We start from the raw sequence: 19,149 nt of genomic DNA, 5'->3' as shown, positions 1-19,149 counted from the left end.
CTCCCAGGTAATTTGCACTCACCTCTTCCAGAAGCCTCTGTTTGAGCTCTCGTTCTGTCTCCAGTTTCTGCTGCAAGCTTCGGGCATTCATTTCAAGCATGGCGTGCTTCTTCTCCAGGTCATTGAGCTGGACATTGGGAAAAATTGGCCGTGATGCCACATTTAGGGATGCTAGACACTAACGACTGTTCTAAATGTCCACAGGCCTTCACATATCAAGGACAATCAAGTTCAAAAAGTCAGAATATCAGTGGTGTTTTTGAAAACATAGAAGTCCATATAACAGGTAAGTCTCCCATATTGAGGATAGGAATTGTTTCTACGGGATGAGTCACATACATAGCTACTTCGAGTTCTGAGAGGATGACGGTGCGAGAACTTATGGATCTGAAGTTCTTTGGCTGAATTTAATTAAACAGTCCTATGCCAGGAGCTTAATCCTTGCCGAGCATCACAGGTACTAGGATGAAATGTAGTCGAGCACTCTTGAGGATCTCATCAAGTCACATGCCCTGACCATGATGCTTTGCCATGTGAAAATTGATAAGAGAGGTATAGAAAAGAGAACTTCATCCCAATAAAACAAGACAGAGAAAAGATCATTCTGGAATTTCTGGATTACTAAAGGACAGCTGGCAACCAAATATTTCAAGAAAAGTCAGTCGAAAAAATAAATCTTCAAGTTAAACATAAAAGGATTCACTTGTCTCTAAATAATACATCTACTTTCCTCACACTTACAAAAAAGAAAGAAAACAAATCAATCTCAGGGAATTCAGGAGCATTTCTGAGCAGGAAGCACCAGCCTTGAATCCAAAATTCTGTTTCTATGAATTTCCAGTAAGGAAATAATCATGAATGCTCATAAAAACTTACGTTCATCAGGTTATTTATATGGCCAAAAAAACAAAAAAAGATTGGAAGAAGCCCAAATTCCCAACACAAGGGGAAATGTATAAATTACATGCCAGCATGCAATTTGATTTTTTCAGGATTGCATGTTCAAAAAAACATTCAGTAACTCAGGAGAAGCTTCTAGTTATACGATGTTTTTTAAAAACAAACAAATCTAAGTTCTAAGTTTACAAAATAAATGTGTGGGTATAGTGTGTGTGTGTGTGTGTGTGTGTGTGTGTGTGTGTGCGTGCGCGCGCAAAACATACACAAACAAGATACTGCAAATAAAGTCACCAATGTTAACAAGGTAATAGGTTACCAGTCATTTTTCCCTTTACTATTCTGTGATTTCTGTATGTTCCAGAATGATCCTAAATAATTACTTTTATAAATGTGGAATAGCAAAGTTATATAAAATACAAAATTCATATTTTTCTCTTTCAAGACTAGTAGATAAAATGTCCAAAACATTGGTCCATTGCTCTGCAAATTTCAAGGAATGGTGCATAGACAGAACACAATGTGTTTCCAGTGTGAAATACTAAGGATCAAATGTATCATTAGACCCTGCTATGTTTGAATGTGCCCCCTAAAAGTTCTTGCATTGGAGACTCAATCCCCAAATTCACATGTTGATGGTATCTGGAGGTGGGGCCCACGGGAGATAATTGGTATTAGATGAGGTTATAGGGGAGGGGCTCCCGGATAGCACTAAGGGCTTCTTAAGAAGAGAAAGAGACACTGGAGCTAGCACACTTACTCTGCCTCACCATGTGACGTCCTCCCCCATGCTATCATACAGTGAGAAGGCCCTTACTATGTGCTTGACATTCCCAGCCTGCAGAACTGTGAACCAAACATATATTTATTCTTTACATCTGGCTGCAGGTATTTTGTTAGAATGACAGAATACAGATTCAGATAGGCCCTTTTGTGTCCCTGAACCTGGAAAATGGAGAAGCTGAGCTGTCTATGATTGCAGCAATAGTGAACATTAGTCATTGTCACCATGCTCTTCCCAAGCATGCTCAACATTAAATCCCAAAACCTTCTAGAAACAAGATCCCAGAAAACCAAAGAATGGTGCACCCAGACCAAAATTTGGACTCTGGAGCCAGGCAGGTAGATGTTAAGAAGCCTCTGACCAGCTGTGATAACCCACTTCCTACCACACCCACCTATGCTACTGCCAACCAAAGATGTCCCACAGTGAGTCATAACTGACTTTTTGGAATGAGTGAATGTATACTTATGAAATCTGTTTACCACAGATTGCACTTGAATTTGTGTCAAGCATGCCTTTAAAAGAAGGAAACAAAAATGTTGTCCTAAAAGGCAGAAGGCCTGGGTGCTGACCTTGTCAGAGAGGCTCTCAGCTTTCAGCTTCTGTTCTTTGAGAGCCTGTTGCAGAGCGAGAATCTCAGCCTTGTGCTCCTTCACTGCCAACTCCACCACCTGGCGAGACTCAGTGATCCGCTGGTCAGCTCTCGCCCTGCCAAGAAAACACAGGCCTGCTTTCAGAAGCCCCACCACTGCCCACCTGGAGAAAGGCTGCTGCACCTCCGGTCCTGATGAGCAACTCCACAGGCTGCACCAACCCGAGTCCTTCCTCCAAATTACATCTTCCTTTCTGGCAGCTTACGGAGCAAAGATCTGACCCACTTCAGATTCTGGGTGAAATAACCCTTGAGAGGCAAAGTTCCTGGAGGACTGACTTTCAAAGGCTGAAGGAAAATCGGCATTTGCAAATGCAACCAGCTGAATAAGGATGTGTAGAACCTGCCACTCTCTCCCCACGGGGGTGGACAAGGAATGAGTATCCCCTGAAGAACCACTGGGAGACCCCATTCAATAAAACATTTTCTCTCTTTAAAGCATATGCAGTGGGTAAGTGTTTTGGGTGCTCATTAGGAAACTGAAATCTGAATCTAATGAATGCATGCCTAAATAATCTAAATAATGTTAAAGGACACAAAAGCCAGAAGCAAACTGGAGAAAGTCAATTCCTTACCCCCAGTTAGGTACCACGTTTTCCTGCTTCTACGTTTGGCTTGTACAATCTCCTCCACGGGCAAGACTCTCCTTCATTACTCTAGGGACTCAAGTCTTACCCCGTCTTTAAGGATAAACTCAAATGCTGTGTCTTCCATAACCTCTTCCCCATAGTCCCTTCTCCCCCACCCTGTGTCTGAAACAGCAGTGTACTCCTCCCATAGCACACCTCACTCTTTCAGGTGCAAAGAGAATACACAGCTCCCCTCCTCTGCTAGACTCTTGGCCTGTGGAGGACAAGGATTAAGAATTATATTTTACTCACCTCAGTATCCCACTTAATACCAAAAAAGAAAACAAAAAGACAAGAAAAGAAAGAAAGAAAGAAAAAAGTAAGACCTCTCACAATTGCCCTGAAAGTAGATTTGAAAGTAGGCTAAGGCTAGTCTTCCAAGCACAGTCCATAATTACACTTTCCATGTGTGCCTGTGTATTTTTTGATTCTGAGGCTAGATCCGACCCCCAAAATTATCTCTGAACTACCCTAGAAACAATTCAGATAGGAGCTGGACTTGAGGGTGGGAGGGAAGGGGTCCATGGGAGAGCAGTGAGAACTTCCACCAAGATGGAGGAAAGCAGGAACAGGGTCTTAAAACAGCAGCCCCCATCTCAGCAAACACCGTGTACGGGAGGATGTTCAAAACAGAACTACTTCCATTGGTTCCCTTGGAAACTTGAGAGTTTGTGTTGTCTGCCTCCAGCCTTCCCAGCTCAACTGAACTTTGCATATATCATCCCTGCAACACCCTGCACTGAGCATACTATGGACCAATGCCAAGTGGGAGATACCAACATGAGTAGAATACAGCCTAATTAAGTAGTGGATATTTCTCAGTATAGTTTATCTTGCTTAAGGAATTCAGAGGACCACGGAAGGTGAGATTCACAGGAAGGCAACATTAGCAGAGCTGTGAAGGGCAACTACAAATCCACTTTGCAGACAGAAAATCACAGGGCCACTGCTGGCCCACAGTGTCCTCGTGCAACGAGGAAAGGGTTCCTGCTCTTCCAGGTCATTTCTTTCCATCAGTAAGCATTCACAGCATGCCAGTTATGCAAGAACAAACACATTCCTGCCATGAGCTACAAAACTGTCATGGTAACTCTTTAAACTGATGGCATCTTCATTGTAAATGGCCACCCCTGCATTATGCACCTTCTTCCTTTGCAAGAAGGAAACTCCATGCTTAGGGAGATATGGAAACAAATGCTGCTCAAACTCATTTCCTACAACGTGGGGTGGAGGAGGGGAAGAGGGGGAGGGGGGAGGGGAAGGGTGGGAGGGAGAACCCACTCAACTATTCTTGTAGAGTGGTGGTTCTCAACTGGGCGCAATTTCCCCCCCAGTCTAAAGGATATTCCTAGGGGTTACTCTGGCTGGATCAGTGTCAGAAAAGCCCAAGCTCACGACTACAGTCTGATATACAGTTTGCATTTCTCCTTTTACAGCCTAAGGCGAGTGGTGGGAATGGGTCAAAAGCCTCTTATGCTGCCATCTTGGAGCAGAACCCAAAGCCAGCCAGCACAGAGGCCGCTAAGTTTAAAATCAAAGTGGCTCACACTGGCCTCCCAAAACTTGGAAAAAGGGCTGCTTCTAGCATCTAGTGAGGTTGTGCTCCACAGCCACCAGTGCAAAACACAGCTCCCCCACAACAAAGAATCATCCAGCCCAAAATGTCAGCAGTGCCAACGCTGAGAAGCCCTGGCATAAGGGGAAGACTGGCAAGCACACATGACAAGGGTTAAAATGGTGATGGCCTTGCTACATGGTCACAGTGATAAGGAAATGATGCACACTGGTAAAAATGATTCTGCAAAGACAGCACTGAGATATTTGCAGTGGCTCCCAGACCTTTGCCAGGGTAAAAAGATACCAGCCACGTGTCACAGAATCCAACTGATAGTGTCCAGATTTACTGTCAGGTGACCACCCATCCTGATCTGCCTAAGAGTCTCCTGGTCTTGCAGCCTGGTTCTAGGACCATGGGCTCAAAACTCTCAGGAAGACCTAGCCAAAGTCATCTGCCACTGGCTTTCTGCAACCAGGAAGTCCCACCTGCTCTGCTTCTCCGTGTCCAGCATCCTCTGTAACTCTCGAACCCGACACTCAAACTGGGACTTCTCGTCACCAAGGACACTCCTCCAGGCCTCCCACTGGCGCTCCTTCTCCAGCAGCTCATCATTCAGGGCCTCCAAATCCATGACCTGCTCCTCCAGCATTGTGCACGTGGTCTTCAGAGCCTCCATCGTCTGCAAATCAATACCACTGGGTCGTGCTTTGCAGCAACAAACGTTTCCTAGGGGTTACTCTGGCTGGATCAGTTTCAGAAAAGCCCAAGCTCCTGACTACAGTCTGAAATACGGTTTGCATTTCTAAGGCGACTGGTGGGAATGGGTCAAAAGCCACTTGTGCTGCCATCTTGGAGCAGAACCCAAAGCCAGCCAGCACAGGGGCCACTAAGCTTAATATCAAAGTGGCTCACGCTGGCCTCCCAAAGCATCCAATTTTAATTTTAATCTTTGTTTGTTCTTTTTAGTTCTCCATGACAGTACAATGTATTTTGACATATCATAGATACATAGAGTATAACTTCCCATTTTTTATTCTTCATCTTTTAAAATCAAAATTAAGAAGAACTACTATCTACTTTGTAAAGCCACTTTTTTAAATCTCAAAACCTTGGCAACAAGACATGATTGAAAAGGAGCCTGGTTACTGGACAAAACTTGTGTCTTAGAACCCTCCTTCCAAACCCTCGTGAGTGTCCTCCAGGGACCTCAGGGCCTTGCTTAGCCTCCTCACTTGCTTCTGGCTGGTGAGCTGCATCTCCCTCTCGGTGATCTCGCGGCGAAGATGGTCCACCTCACTTCGCAGCTGAACTATCTCATCGTTGGCACCAGATGCCTCATCGAGTTGTTTGGACAGATAGAAGTTTTGGTTGTTGAGTTCAGCGTTGTCCTCAGTCAGCTGATTTAGCTGCTCCTCCAGGTCTGTGATGACCTGAAAGGGGAAAGGAACCCAGTAATGCTCCAACAGAATTAATTTTAAGTAATGAACTGCTTAAAACCACACTAGCGATGGTTTTTGCACCTGCGTGACACTGGCAATCAAAGCACAGCTGTCTACCCATGAGGCCAGACCTCAATTCCCACACCCACCCAGGTCTCCACTACACAGAGGGAGAAAAAGGAAAGTCTAGGTTCCTCGCTAACTCAGGGTTCATCTGGAAAATACGGCAAAGACAAATCAATCAAAAGTGGCTGCTGTGTGGATGAGGCAAGCTGGCATGAGAGCAGGTTAAAATCGGGGACAAAAATACAAGGGGGGGGGGGGGACGCAAGCCATGAGAAATTTGCCAAGGTGTCACAATCACCTAGTTAGGCTAATGACCTAGACACCATCTACAGATGCTGTCATCAGAAATGGCCACAGCACAGAGAGCCAAACCAAGTTCCTATCAAGGAATACTGACAGGGAAGGATACTGAGAGTTAGTTGAATAATTATCACAGGCAATGGATTTAATTTCATGTAATCAAGAAGGAAAAAAATCTTAAGGGAAACTTGGAAAAGTCCTGAAAATACAATACTGCATAACGGCATTGCTTCAATGGATTTTACTCTACAGTTAGCTCTCAGCCTATATGAAATTGTCATTTTATTGAGAGAGATTTAATCTGGTTTTGCTAAATTATTTCCCTGCTCAATGGCAGAATGACTTCAATTCCAGTACATTTAGCTTTTCTATTCTCTTAGCTGAGGTTTAGTATCGGTGCTTGCAGTGAGCTTTTATATAAAACACTTTAGAAGTTTAAGGGCAATTTTCTAATAATAGTTGGAATGAGGCATAGGGGCTGTAAATTAAATTTTATGGAACGAAAAAAAGTAAATTAAAAGGAAACGTCTTTAGCGTATGGTTACTTACTTTATGAAATGTTACCATTGTTTCCACGACTAATTCCCTGTTTTAACCCACTCTGATTATCAATTTGAAAAGAAAATAATCTTTCCAAACCCATAAAGTTAGAGAACATCAATTAAGGACATTTGTTCAATGTGGCTTGGAAAACACAGCTTTTCATTTTGTTAACTGAGCTGAGAACCTTCTGAGGTAGGAAAGTGGTGTAGTAATTTGGTTTTTAATGTCAGAACCCATGTTGATTTTAACCTGAGGCGTGCTGGCAGCTACAAGAGGGGGATAAAGGTTATTGGGTGAGGCACCTTCTTTATCAAGGGGGAAGGCATACGTCTTTGTCATTCCTAGCAGACAGTTAACACCTTGGAGGGTCATTGTGTCACCCTTTCTGTGACATGGTCAACTCTCCCACAGTCAGTGGCAGTGAACAAACAACGACCATGTGTTCAACTTATGCCTTTCTCTAGGGAGCAAACCCACCCATTCGGATACTTTTGCTCCTGGCTATAAGCCTCTCCACCAATTGACTGTGCTTCCTTCGACCTTTTCCCCAAAGACAGTGAGACTATGGCAAACCAGCTGGGAGACAGGCTGCATAATGGATTCTGGAACCCAAATAGGCCACCTTGGGCTCGGCTGCAGAGGCATCTCCACCTGTGACAATATGTACATACTGAGCTGACTTCTCATATGTTTGTATTGTTTGAGTTTTCTTGTACACCATTTGACCTTAATGTGTCCTGTGAAATATAAGGAATAAAAACTATTGACAAGGGGCTGAGGCTGTAGCTCAGTGGCAGAGCGCTGACCTAGCATGTGTGAGGCACTGGGTTCGATCCTTAGCACCACATAAAGAGAAACAAAATAAAGGCATTCTGTCTATCAACCAAAAAAAAAAACTAATGACCAAAATGTTTAATTGTTCAAGCCTCTTGGGGAACAGACTATAGGAAAGAATGTAGAGAAGTATACAATTCTCACAGAATATATAAATTTACTCGCTAGTCAAAATGCCACTTAAGTCTTCCTTTGATTCATGAAAAAAAAATAGTTTATTATGAGCCCATTTCTACCATCTCTTTGTTTCTCCCTAAATTAGGTTATAAAGGACTAAAGGAGAAACACATGAAAAAGCCGTGGGGGGAGGTTTTCACTTGCACTTCAATTGTAGGGGGATCACTGGAGTAGGAAGAGCCCCTCCATTTCCCTGTTATCGCCCAGTTTTCAAGGAGTCTCATGTCTCTGATTCCTATTCCCAGCTTGTGACTGCTAGTTCTATATTTGGTCATTGTCCCTATTTTGTGAATTTAACAATATGAGGATTCTGAATCCATGTCAAGCTCCCATGCAAAGATTTAAAGCATTTTAACTTCTTACACGTTCTGTCTGCTCATGTCACAGCACATCAGCTGTGGACTTGTTTCAAGTGGCTGGAGCTATAGTTAAGTGTTAGACACATCTATATACGCATATTAGTGAGTTTACAGGCGCAAAGCCGACTTGAAACACAGGCAGTAAATTAATGGTCCCAGTGGTTAAAAAAGAAAAGTATAATAGGCAATGTTTACAGTGTCCTTTGAAGTAGGTATTATTGTACCCCCATTTTATACATGGGGAAATTGGGGCAGCAGGGAGGGAGGTGACTTGCCCAGCGACACGCTGAGAGTGGATAACAAAACCAGATGCAAAGCCGGCACTCAAAGTCAAGAACCTCTGCTCTTATCCCTACAGCACGCTGCTCCTCTCCAACAGGGAAAGAGCTATTTATTCCTTCCCCCCCACACCCAGATCTTTGAAACTTGAAATGATCGACCACTCAGGGTAACCCTTCTTGCTTTTGAACCAGGTCATATGCAAGATGCTTAAGTCTATTTTGGGGTCATGAGTATGCTCTCTTTATACCAAGGGCAAGTGATCGTTTATTGACAGACTTAGGTTAAGAGTCGGCTAACCTTTGAACCCCAAGGATAGAGGGTAAAAAAAGACAAACTGTAAGGCTGATTCCATCTCAACAGTAAAGATAAGGGAGATAGGTTCCTAAGGCAGGAGCCAGCCAAACTTCCTTATGTGCTATTTTTGCAGATAAGAAATCTTGCTGCTGTTTTCTAAGAGAGAACAGGGATATAAAGAATTATCTACTCTGTGTCCAATTTTTTTAAAAAATAAAAGTCTCTGTGTGGGGTTCTCTGTTGGTTTTCAAGGCTGTCATGCAAACCTCATGGTTCTGAGAAGGAGATCTTGACCCCTCATAGCTAACTAACAGATCAGGAGAGGTGAGCTGCCAGGTGAATGTCCAGTGAACATTAGGGGTGAAGAAACCAGGCAAATAATGAGCATCAGGCTAAAACCACATAGGCCTGAAATCCTATTTTAATGCCTCGCTCTTTCCTGAAGGCAGCTATTTGCATATTATTTATTTTTAATCTTATAGCTGACAGATTGATTCATAATTAAAGCTGTGTCATATGTTTGCCCACCAACTCCCCTCTAAAACAGACTGAGGTAGGGTTTTAGGTGCCAGATTGAATCAAATCCTTTTTTAAATCCCTTCAAAATAGAGCAATGGTCTGAGCTTGACAATCTTATTGCTCCAGCTTGTTGGAAGCTGCTAACTGGGTGCTCCTATCAATTGAGCTATTATGGGAAGGAGTTCTCACCAGAAACAAAGATGACATTTCCTAGCGGGGACAATTTTGGACAGCACCAAAAAGAAAGGAATATCCATCACTCTCTCCCCAAGCGTCTTTAAAGGGGCCTTGAACTTGCAAAAGTATCACTGATATCCGCTTTTGTGATTGAATGTGGCTCTAAAGCAGGGGTTTTCAAGAAGCAGACCATTTTCCAAGCTGGAGGTTATGAGCCCACGGTAATAACACTGCTCAGTGCCTCCCATGGACAAGACCGTGTGCAAGCACTTTGTGTGTCTCATCTCATTTAATCCCTGCAGGAAACCTACGAGGGAGGTATTATTACCAAACTCTGTGACTCAGTGTTTCCTAAATCTTACTGTTTCTGAAACTTAAATGTACACTGGAACTAAGCAGCTCTCTCTCTTCCATCACCCAGAGAACAGTTATTAAATTGATTATGTATCAGACAAGCAGTGGCATATTACAACTAAGTGTAGTCAATTCTATCCCCATTTTACAGACAAAGAAATGGAAGCTTGGGAAGATAATGTCACATAGGTTACTAGGAGGCTAGTTTATCATTTGAGCTTAGTGCCTGACTCCAGAGAGAGTCAGGCATAGACCATGAAGTCACCCAGTTGCTCAAGCTAACCTGTGGGTGGGGGTCACTTTCTCAGGTTCTCCCTCCCACTTGGGAAGGTCCCCCAGATGCTTTTCCCAGAATACTAGAGGTAAATGAAGCAATGATTAGAAGTCACTGTTCCAGGAAAAGGAAAGGTGGACAGTCCAAACATTATATAAATAAACCAGACACCAAATTCACCCCACATCCTGGCACTTCCCATTAAAAATAGACATCCAATTGTTAAAATGGGGGGCAGTGTGGATTACAAAAGCATAGCAGGGAACCTTTAAAGAGTGATGGGTATGTTCACCATTTTGATTCTTTTGGTTTCACAGGTACATCTACATTATAACACTATGTTAATTGTATACCAATTATACCTCCATAAAGCTATAATTCCTTTTAATTTCTTACTCCAAAAGAAAGAGAGAAAGGAGAATTTCGGATAAATGAAACAAGATTACTGATGAATAATACATTTTAAAACCATTCAAGTTTCAAGAAAACTACGATCTATATTCTACTCACTGATCATTCATGAATGTGTATGTAATATAAGCAAATAACTCTGGTGTAAAAATAAGAAACCAAGACAACAAGAAACTAAAAACTAGGCAGAAGAGAAGAGATTATAGGAATAAGATCCACCAACTCCTTAAGGAAGGCAGGAGGGATGGAGAAATCAACAGGCATTTTAAGGCATGTCTACCCTGATCCAACCATCATATCTGGAAACATGAACCAAAAATCTGTCTGCCAAACAGAGGCATATTCCACTCCTGGCTATAAGCTCACCAAAAATAAGTATCTACAGCCACCAAAGGCCTGCAACAGGGATATTTTTCTAAACAGCTCCATGCATCATGGAAACAACCTAAAATGTCCATCAACAAAGAGAACTGATAAATAAACTACACAGATCTATTCATACGATGCAAATACTACAGTAATGAAAAGAACAAACTATTGACAGAGGCAACAACATGAAGGGACCTCATAGACAATTTAAACAACAACAATAACAACTACTACTAAGCCCAAAAGAGCATATCCTCTCTGATTCCATTGACATGAAGTTCAAATACAGGCAAAACGAATCTATGGTATCAGAGACCAAAATTAGCAATAATACTTTGAGAAAAGGATGCCAATGAGAAATGAGTACCTGAGGGAGACTTCTGAGGGAAACATCTGCAGCTTTTTTTCCCCCCTTTTTGGTACTAAGGATTGAACCCAGGTTTCCCCACCTCCCCGGCCCTTTTTATTTCTCATTCTGAGACAGTCTCACTAAGTTACTTAGGACCTCACTAGGTTGCTGAGGTTGGCCTTGAACCTGCAATCCTCCTGCTTCAGCCCCCGAGTTGCTGGGATTATAGGCATGCGCCATTGCAGCCAGCTCAACATCCTGCATCTTGATCTGTACCACAACTGCACAGTTGTCTATAGGTGTAAAAATTTCACTGAGCTGCACACTTAGGATTAGTGTACTTTATGCACTTCACTATCTGCATTTTATATCCAATTTACCTAAATTTTAAAAAAACACACACACACAAACTGTTAGGACTTAATGTCCCAGTTATAGTAGCTAAAGAGGAAATAAAGAGCTCATCATCATAAAAACATAAAATATGTATGAAGGGAGGTGTTCCTGGAAATCCACAGATGCAAACAGTACAAACGAGGACAATATCACTAAGGACTAAGAGGTAATAAAGTGGTGAACAGACCAAAGAAAAGAGATGGGAACACAACTAGGGACAACATTCCCATCTTGTGAAATGGGCCTATTTTGTCTTTCGTTTTGATAAAAAATAGACTCTGCATTTCCATTGACTCTACCCTATTATATAACCTATGAATGTTGTTTATCTGCTAATAGAATTTACTTCTCCTCATATAAGTACCTTTTGCACAAAGGGCCCTAGGCCTTGAATTTGCATGTTACGAAGCCAGACTATGTCTGTTAGGAGTCCGGACATCTAGATGCACAGGAAAATTAGCTGGTCTTGACTCAGCAGAGGCAGCAGGCTGGAGAAGCCTTGTGGATACAACTGTCCCTAGCATTTGGAGTCTCTGGCCTGGGGTGGCCCTGGAACCTTCCACACTGAAGAAGGAGGGGGAGTTGCCCTGGAGTTTCTGTGCTGTTGCTGAGATCCAGTGGTAGTTCCACAATGAGAATTATTCTGACCATCCCAGCTATCCTCTTCCCCCAAACATGAGGAATACTCTGGTTTTGATTTTTTAAAAATCTGATAGAACTCTGAGAAACTAGTTATTTGGTGCTCAAAAAAATTTGACTACATTATCTGCTTCATGTTGCAAGTTCATATCAAAATTCAGTCACTGGTCTTATAAAGAGATGTCCCCTTTTCCTTCTTTGTTTTAGTTTCATAGTATTTTAGCCATCTTTGGTTAATTAATACTCACAGTACAGCTGTTACGAAGGGCATCAAATTTGCGCTGGATTTCATCTCTATGCGCCTAAAAGGTAAGAAGTTGATTATGAATTTTTCATAGGGTAGAAAGCAACTGTACATGCTACGGGTCAAACACAGAACACAATCTGCCTGGAAGGCCGAGAGTGCTGTTGCGGTAGCCCCAGCACCTGTTCCACAAGGACTCACTCATCAAGGCGCTCCCCACATCAAAAACAGGTTACAGGAATATACAACGCTGTTAATAACAGGGGACTATAGAGACCACACATGCACACCCTGTTCACGTATTTCTACATTCCTATTGACATCTAGGGACTTCTAGAAGAAAAGGAAAAAAGCAATAAAGGATGCAGTTTGGACTCTCCTTCACTTGTCCTATCCACCGTTCTCTTCCCTCTAAACAACTCCTCCCCAGCCTTCTAGACACACACACACACACACACACACACACACACAGAGAGCGAGAGAGCGAGAGAGCGAGAGAGAGAGAGAGAGAGAGAGACATGCAGACACAAGACAATTGCCAGGAAAAAGTAGAAATTTTTTTTTCCTTTAAATCAAAAGCTGCTGAGATTCAGAAAATCTTACATTGACCTTGAAGCAAATGAACAGGCATTCTCTGAGGCAAAGCTGCTCCAAAACAGCAGTATTCACTTGAGTCGACAAGATTTTTTGAGTGTATGGAGTATGCCTAGCAGTGTGGTAGGGTTAGGAACATGTGGCCTACACCTTCATTCTGGTGAAGAGAGACAGGAAATAGATAAGCGCATGACTGCAGATTGGATCAGACGCCATGAAGGGGTCAGTAAAAAAGAACAGGAGAGAGTTGATGGGAACTTAGACGAGGCGGCCAAGGGGTTTCTCTGAGGAGGTGACATGTACCTTGAAATCTACAGGAGGAGGGGCTAACCTTCAAAATACAGGAGAGGGCAGAGGGCATAGCATTGGTAAAGTCCTCAGGCAAAAAAGGGTTTGGTGTATCTGATGAAGAAAAGGGCAGAGTGGCCACAGGGGGTTGCAAGCTTCAGAGTAGGACCCAGTGGCAAGCATGGAAAGTGAGGTTTTTTGATTTTTGGTTTGCTATATTCAATTAAATAGAATAAACAGGACAGAAAACATCAGAATATGCCTTGGGTAGTAAAGGTGAGCACTATCTTAGTAAACTTTTGTTAAGATACCATAATGCATCAGATTCAGGTGGCTATCAATTATTAAGGTGTATCACTAATGTACATATCAGTGAGAAAGAAAAGTGTGTCAATTAAACCAGGGCATGTTCATGTCTAAAAAGACTATAAAATGCATCCTGATTTCAGATGCCTTAAAATCAATGTAATACACCATAGAATTGGCCCTCTATCTACGGGTTCTGCAACCACAGATACAGCTGTGGACAGGAAATAGTAGGGGGAAAAATTTACTTTCTTACTAAATATATATATATATATTTTCTTGTTATTATTCCCTAAACACTATACTATAACAACTAATTACATAATGTTTACATTATATTAGGTATTATGAGTAATCTATATTTAAAGTACATGAGGAGATGCACATAGATTCTATGCAAATACTAAGCCATTTCATATAAGGGACTTGAGCATCTGCAGATTTTGGTATGTGTGGGGTATGGTCCTGCTAAGAATGGCCCCCCCATACCAAGGGATGAGTGTATACACATTTAACTAAAAGGATTTGCAGATGGCTTGGGGGTGGACGCAAAAGAGGAATCAAAGACATTCTTGAGAAATTAAGTAGATTATGGTATCATTTGTTGAGCTATGAAAACCCAAAGAACTATCCAGTTTCAGGCAGAGGTAAAAGTGGTCGTTCTCTTAAAAATCAAAAAAAAAAAAAAAAAAAGCTCTCCATAAAAAGAACTTAAGACAACTCAAAAATTTTAGATCTATTATGTATATTTCTCATAAATTAAGGTAAGCTTATAATAGCAGATTAGATACTTTAGAAGATAAGTAAAATTGAAGAGACAGCAATAGAAACTACCCAAAATGAAGCATAGAAAAAAGAGACTTAAAAAATGAACAGAGCATCAGTGAGCTGTGAGACAACTTTGAGAGGTCTAATATGCACATAGTTAGTGTCTCTGAAGTTATACACAGGTGAGACAGAAAAAAAAATGTTTGAAGAATAATGGCCACAAATTTCCCAAAGTTGATGAAAGCCATCAAAACACAGATACAAAATGTTCAAAGAACCATTAGCCCCCCCCAAAAAAAAGAAGAAGAAAATTAACCTGAAGTACATCGTGATCAAACTGCTTAAAACCAAGAATAAAGGGGGAAATATTAAAACAAACCAGAAAAAAAAAAGACCTGTTACATTTAGAGAAACAAAGACAAAACAGATTTATCATAAAAGATTGTGTATGGGGCGGGGGACTAGAATAGCAAAATCTTTTAAGTACTGAAAGAAAGAAAAAATAACTATCAACCTAGAATTCTATATGCAGCAAAAATCTTTCAAAAAATGAAGATGAAATAAAGGCCTTCTCAGACATACCAGAGCTGAAAGAATTTGTCACCACCAGACTTACACTATATTAAAGGAAGTATTTTGGTCAGAAGGAAAATGACAACAGAAATTTGGACCTACACAAAAGAATGAAGAGCACTAGATAAATGATAAAACAAAAAAAAGAAAAAACAGATAGTTACATGGACAGATTCATAAATAAAGTTCAAACTAACTTCCCAAATAATTTGTCCATGTTTTTAATGGACCAAATTAATGAATCATAACTTTTCAAAAAATTTTTTCAATCCGATTTCTGCTGATATAGTCTAGATACTGAAATGTCCCCAAAGGTCCATGTGTTAAGGTTTAGTCCACAGAGTGGCACCATTAGAAGGTTCTGTTGTCCTTTAGGTGGTAGGACTAGTGGAAGGCCCTTACATCCCTGGGGGGCATGCCCTTGAGAGGGACTGGGGACCCTGGCTTCATCGTCTTCCTCCATCTCTGCTTTCTGCTCATGAGTTGAGCCATGTTGATCCACCATGTACCCTCCATGTGCTGCCTTGCACAGGCCCAAACAAAAGGAATCAATCAGTCATGGACTGGAACAGCCAAAACTGTGAGCCAAAATAAGCTTTGCCTCTTTATAAGGTAATTATCTCAACATTTTGTTATGATGGTAATTATCCAACATAAGAACATGGCCATCTGCACTATTTTGAGATCTCATTTGTGATCAATGACACAAGCAGCCTGAGGCCAGCAGCAGCCTGGCCCCAAGGACCACCCAACCCCCTCTAGTGTATTCCAAGATAAAAGGCAAGGATCCTTCCTAGAGGAACCATAAGTCCTTACATTAATCAACTTTAGGTCAGGGGTCAACAAACCTTTTCTTAAAATATACTGAGTTTGCTGGAACTTTGGTGGACTCAGATCTGAACTCATAGACCAAGAGCAGCCATAGATAATATGTAAATGAATGTGGCTGTGTTCCAATAAAACTTTATTTACAGAAAACAGGTGACAGAATGGATTCTGTCCACTAGCTGTACTTTCCCAGCACCTGCTCTAAAAGACTATTTGTTGTTAAATGTTTCAAAGACAAATGAGAAGCTAAGGGTGGAATCAACTCCTTTGAAGTATAAACAGTGATCATAAAAACAAATTCACTGGCCTATAAATGGAGACAAAAACCCTGTTCCACTTTCTTATTATGTTCTACTTTCTTATTAATAGCATAGTTTCCAAATAACACTGCACCATTAAAAACTCACTTATCTGTCCCATTGGAATCTAAAATTTCAATCACTAATAAGAGTTCATTCCCATTAAAATGAACCATATGGTTTTTGGATCATTTCAACACATCAAATAGCAATTCTTTCTGAAAGTACAATGTAATAAACTACAATAGCTAGGACTTTTGATTTATTATTGATTATGAAAAAAAAAACTGATCCTGTCGAGGATGCTGGAAATACTATAAGCACTAAACTTCTGAACTGATTTGAGTAAGAAATTAGTTAAGAAATACATGATTCAAGTTTCTTTACAATAAATTGTGTAAACAAAAAAACAAAACCAAAGGTCACAAAATAAAATACACAAGGCCAGTAAAATACATAAGATAAACTTTGGATTCCCTCAATGAAAAATATGAATGCTAACTGGGTATTAGGCACTACAGGGAATAATATCTACACACTTAAAAATGATTGAGGGTCCCAGAGAGTGCAAATGTTAATAGTTAAAAAGAAAAAAAAAAAGTCAAATGATATCTTAGTATTGCTACCAAAATGGTCTGACCTTGAGACCCACTAGGGATCCACAGACTGGCTTGCAAATCACTGACCTAGGAGTTCGGTGGCCTCAAGGTAAACTGAGCAGACTGGCCTTGCCTGAGGACCACAGACACCCTCTTTTGGGAGTTTTTATACGGAAAGCTACAAGATGAAGAAAGGTAAAGGAAATTACAATGAGGCCACGATGAGAGGAAAGACTTGCAGAACTGAGGAAGGAAACAGGCTTCAGATGCCTGACCACCTCCTGTGGTCAACAGTCAGGATTCTAGAACCCTCAGGCTTCCATGCAATCCATCCCTTCCCTGGTGGGCAGGCACATCGCAGGAATGTCACCTTCCATGCCCCAGATTTCACATCTTGACTCTCATGCCGATGGCTTACTAATTAAATTCAGGGTTTGATAATTATGTAAAAAGAATGAGAGCATGCACTGATTGATGATTTTAAGGAATCAAAGAGGATGACTTTGGGATCCTGTGATTCTGCTATGCGGGGAGAAGGATTCTTTTCATTTGTGTCCCTGGCTTAGGACTCTTGATTATTCATCTAGTTTCTTGACTGAATCAGTAGAAGAACATGGAGGCAGGAGCACAAAGCATGTCCCTCAGGCCTTGCTGGTGTTCCCAAAGCACATGCCATCTACCAGGTTGTCCCACACGTAACACATCACATGACAGGTCTGTGCACTGCTCAAATTCTCTTCCCCAGACAAAGGGATCACATGGAGTGTTGAATACCAAGTCCAGATCAAAAACCAAAAACAAACAAAAAAATACTTTTCTAGCAATAAGTAATAAGCAATAAAGTTATCTTTAAAAGCAGGTTTCTGTTTAAATTTCACTCTGTTGGTCTCTACCTTGACTCAATCTCAGCTTTTAATAGCCAATTTCAATGCAAGTACAATTAACAGGATGGGTAAAGTGAGAGTGGGAAGGAAGGAAGCATTAGGAAGGCCAACAATGGCCTCCCCACCGCCCCTGCCAATCTTCTTCAACGGTGACCTTTAATTTAACTGTGCTCCACCTAATTTGGCTCAGGGGCGGAGGCCAAACAAGGTAACTGCTCCTTCCAGGCCAGGAGATGGACACCTCTTATAATTAAACAATAATAGCCCACTTGACCATTCCCTTTTATTGATAAAACATCATGCTGCGAAGCTCACAAATCTCCTAGGAGATCACTTAAGATCCAGGCTGATTTAGTTTGATGGATGCCTGTGTTGAGTCTGAACGTGGGCCTCCCACAATAGGAAAGTATTACATTTGTGACCATTTTCTTCTTCTATTGGAAAATATACTCTTCAGAATAAAAAACAACCAAGCCACGTGCTCCCATACATCTATACTCCTGTACTCCCATGTCAAGAAGAAGGAAGGGGAAATGCCCACGGCCTCAGAACTGGACTAAAGCATATTGATACGAGCCTTGGATTTCCACAGGACAGGTTTACCAGCAAGGCACTTTAAACAGATATAGTTTCCACAGCACCTTCATCTGCAAGAGCTATCGATAGAGCCCTAGGTTTTAGACCTCAGGAGTTTTTTCTTTTTTTTAAAGAAGATTCTTTGAGGCAGTGATCTCATCTGACTAAATTAAGTCGTGACTGCTGTGCTAGGCTTCTAGCAGCCATTAGACACAGTACATTCCAACCAGCAGCAAGACAGGATTTAAAGAACTGATTTCCCCCAGATAAACAGCAGTGACACATGCTCTATTTTATATCCTCATCCTCCTCCTCCTTTCAAACAAGGGCAGGATAAGATACATGGTCACCACCTGCCCTCCCAATTCCAACAGAGCAGCAATATAAACTGTCCTCCTCAGCTGCTCTGAAGGAAAAGGACTTGGGGAATTCACAGGCCCATCTCCTGGAGAGAAAAGCTGGAGAGAGAGCACTGGGCAGGTAGCAAATGCTCATTAAATATGGATCACACTGCTGACGTTTCTTTCTCTTTCTTTCAGAGTTTGGGTATTTGTACAGGGTGAGAAATATCAATATACAATGCATTAAACAACAGAGGTTCAAATTTGGGTGTCTCCCCCTAGCGGCTAAGAAATGCAGTCTGTGGTGCATTTCTCTTCGCCCACCCGCCCAGCACTGCACTCCTGTACTTGACTTTCATTTTGTTCCAAGTCCTGTACTTGACTTTCATTTTGAGCTCCCCTTTGCTTTTTCAGGCACTTATTTTCTCTTTGCCTTGTCTTTCTTCTTGTGTCCTGTTTTACCATTTTGTATCTTGCCAAACTGTTTTTGATCCGTTTTAAAACAAAGCAGAATATACAAAGCATTTTGTGACTTTTTTTTTTTTTC

The 19,149-nt window shown here is 41.5% G+C and overlaps 1 protein-coding gene across 3 annotated transcripts in view; it reads right to left on the bottom strand.

Moving 5' to 3' along the window:
* Cit (citron rho-interacting serine/threonine kinase) overlaps nucleotides 1-19,149 on the bottom strand; it is a 157,190-nt gene that overhangs the window by 30,846 nt on the left and 107,195 nt on the right. For all 3 annotated transcript variants that reach the window (XM_077108940.1, XM_077108941.1, XM_077108942.1), the window contains 5 exons: nucleotides 12,551-12,604; nucleotides 5,753-5,950; nucleotides 5,006-5,199; nucleotides 2,254-2,389; nucleotides 23-127 (listed from right to left, as the gene is read on the bottom strand). In XM_077108940.1, coding sequence (XP_076965055.1) covers nucleotides 23-127; nucleotides 2,254-2,389; nucleotides 5,006-5,199; nucleotides 5,753-5,950; nucleotides 12,551-12,604 — 687 coding nt within the window. The remainder of the gene's footprint in view (nucleotides 1-22; nucleotides 128-2,253; nucleotides 2,390-5,005; nucleotides 5,200-5,752; nucleotides 5,951-12,550; nucleotides 12,605-19,149) is intronic.

This window comes from Callospermophilus lateralis, chromosome 1 (genome assembly GCF_048772815.1).
Source record: "Callospermophilus lateralis isolate mCalLat2 chromosome 1, mCalLat2.hap1, whole genome shotgun sequence".
Lineage (NCBI taxonomy): Eukaryota > Metazoa > Chordata > Mammalia > Rodentia > Sciuridae > Callospermophilus > Callospermophilus lateralis.
The sequence above is the reverse complement of the archived record's forward strand: the minus strand, read 5'-3'. Positions and strand labels throughout refer to the sequence as shown.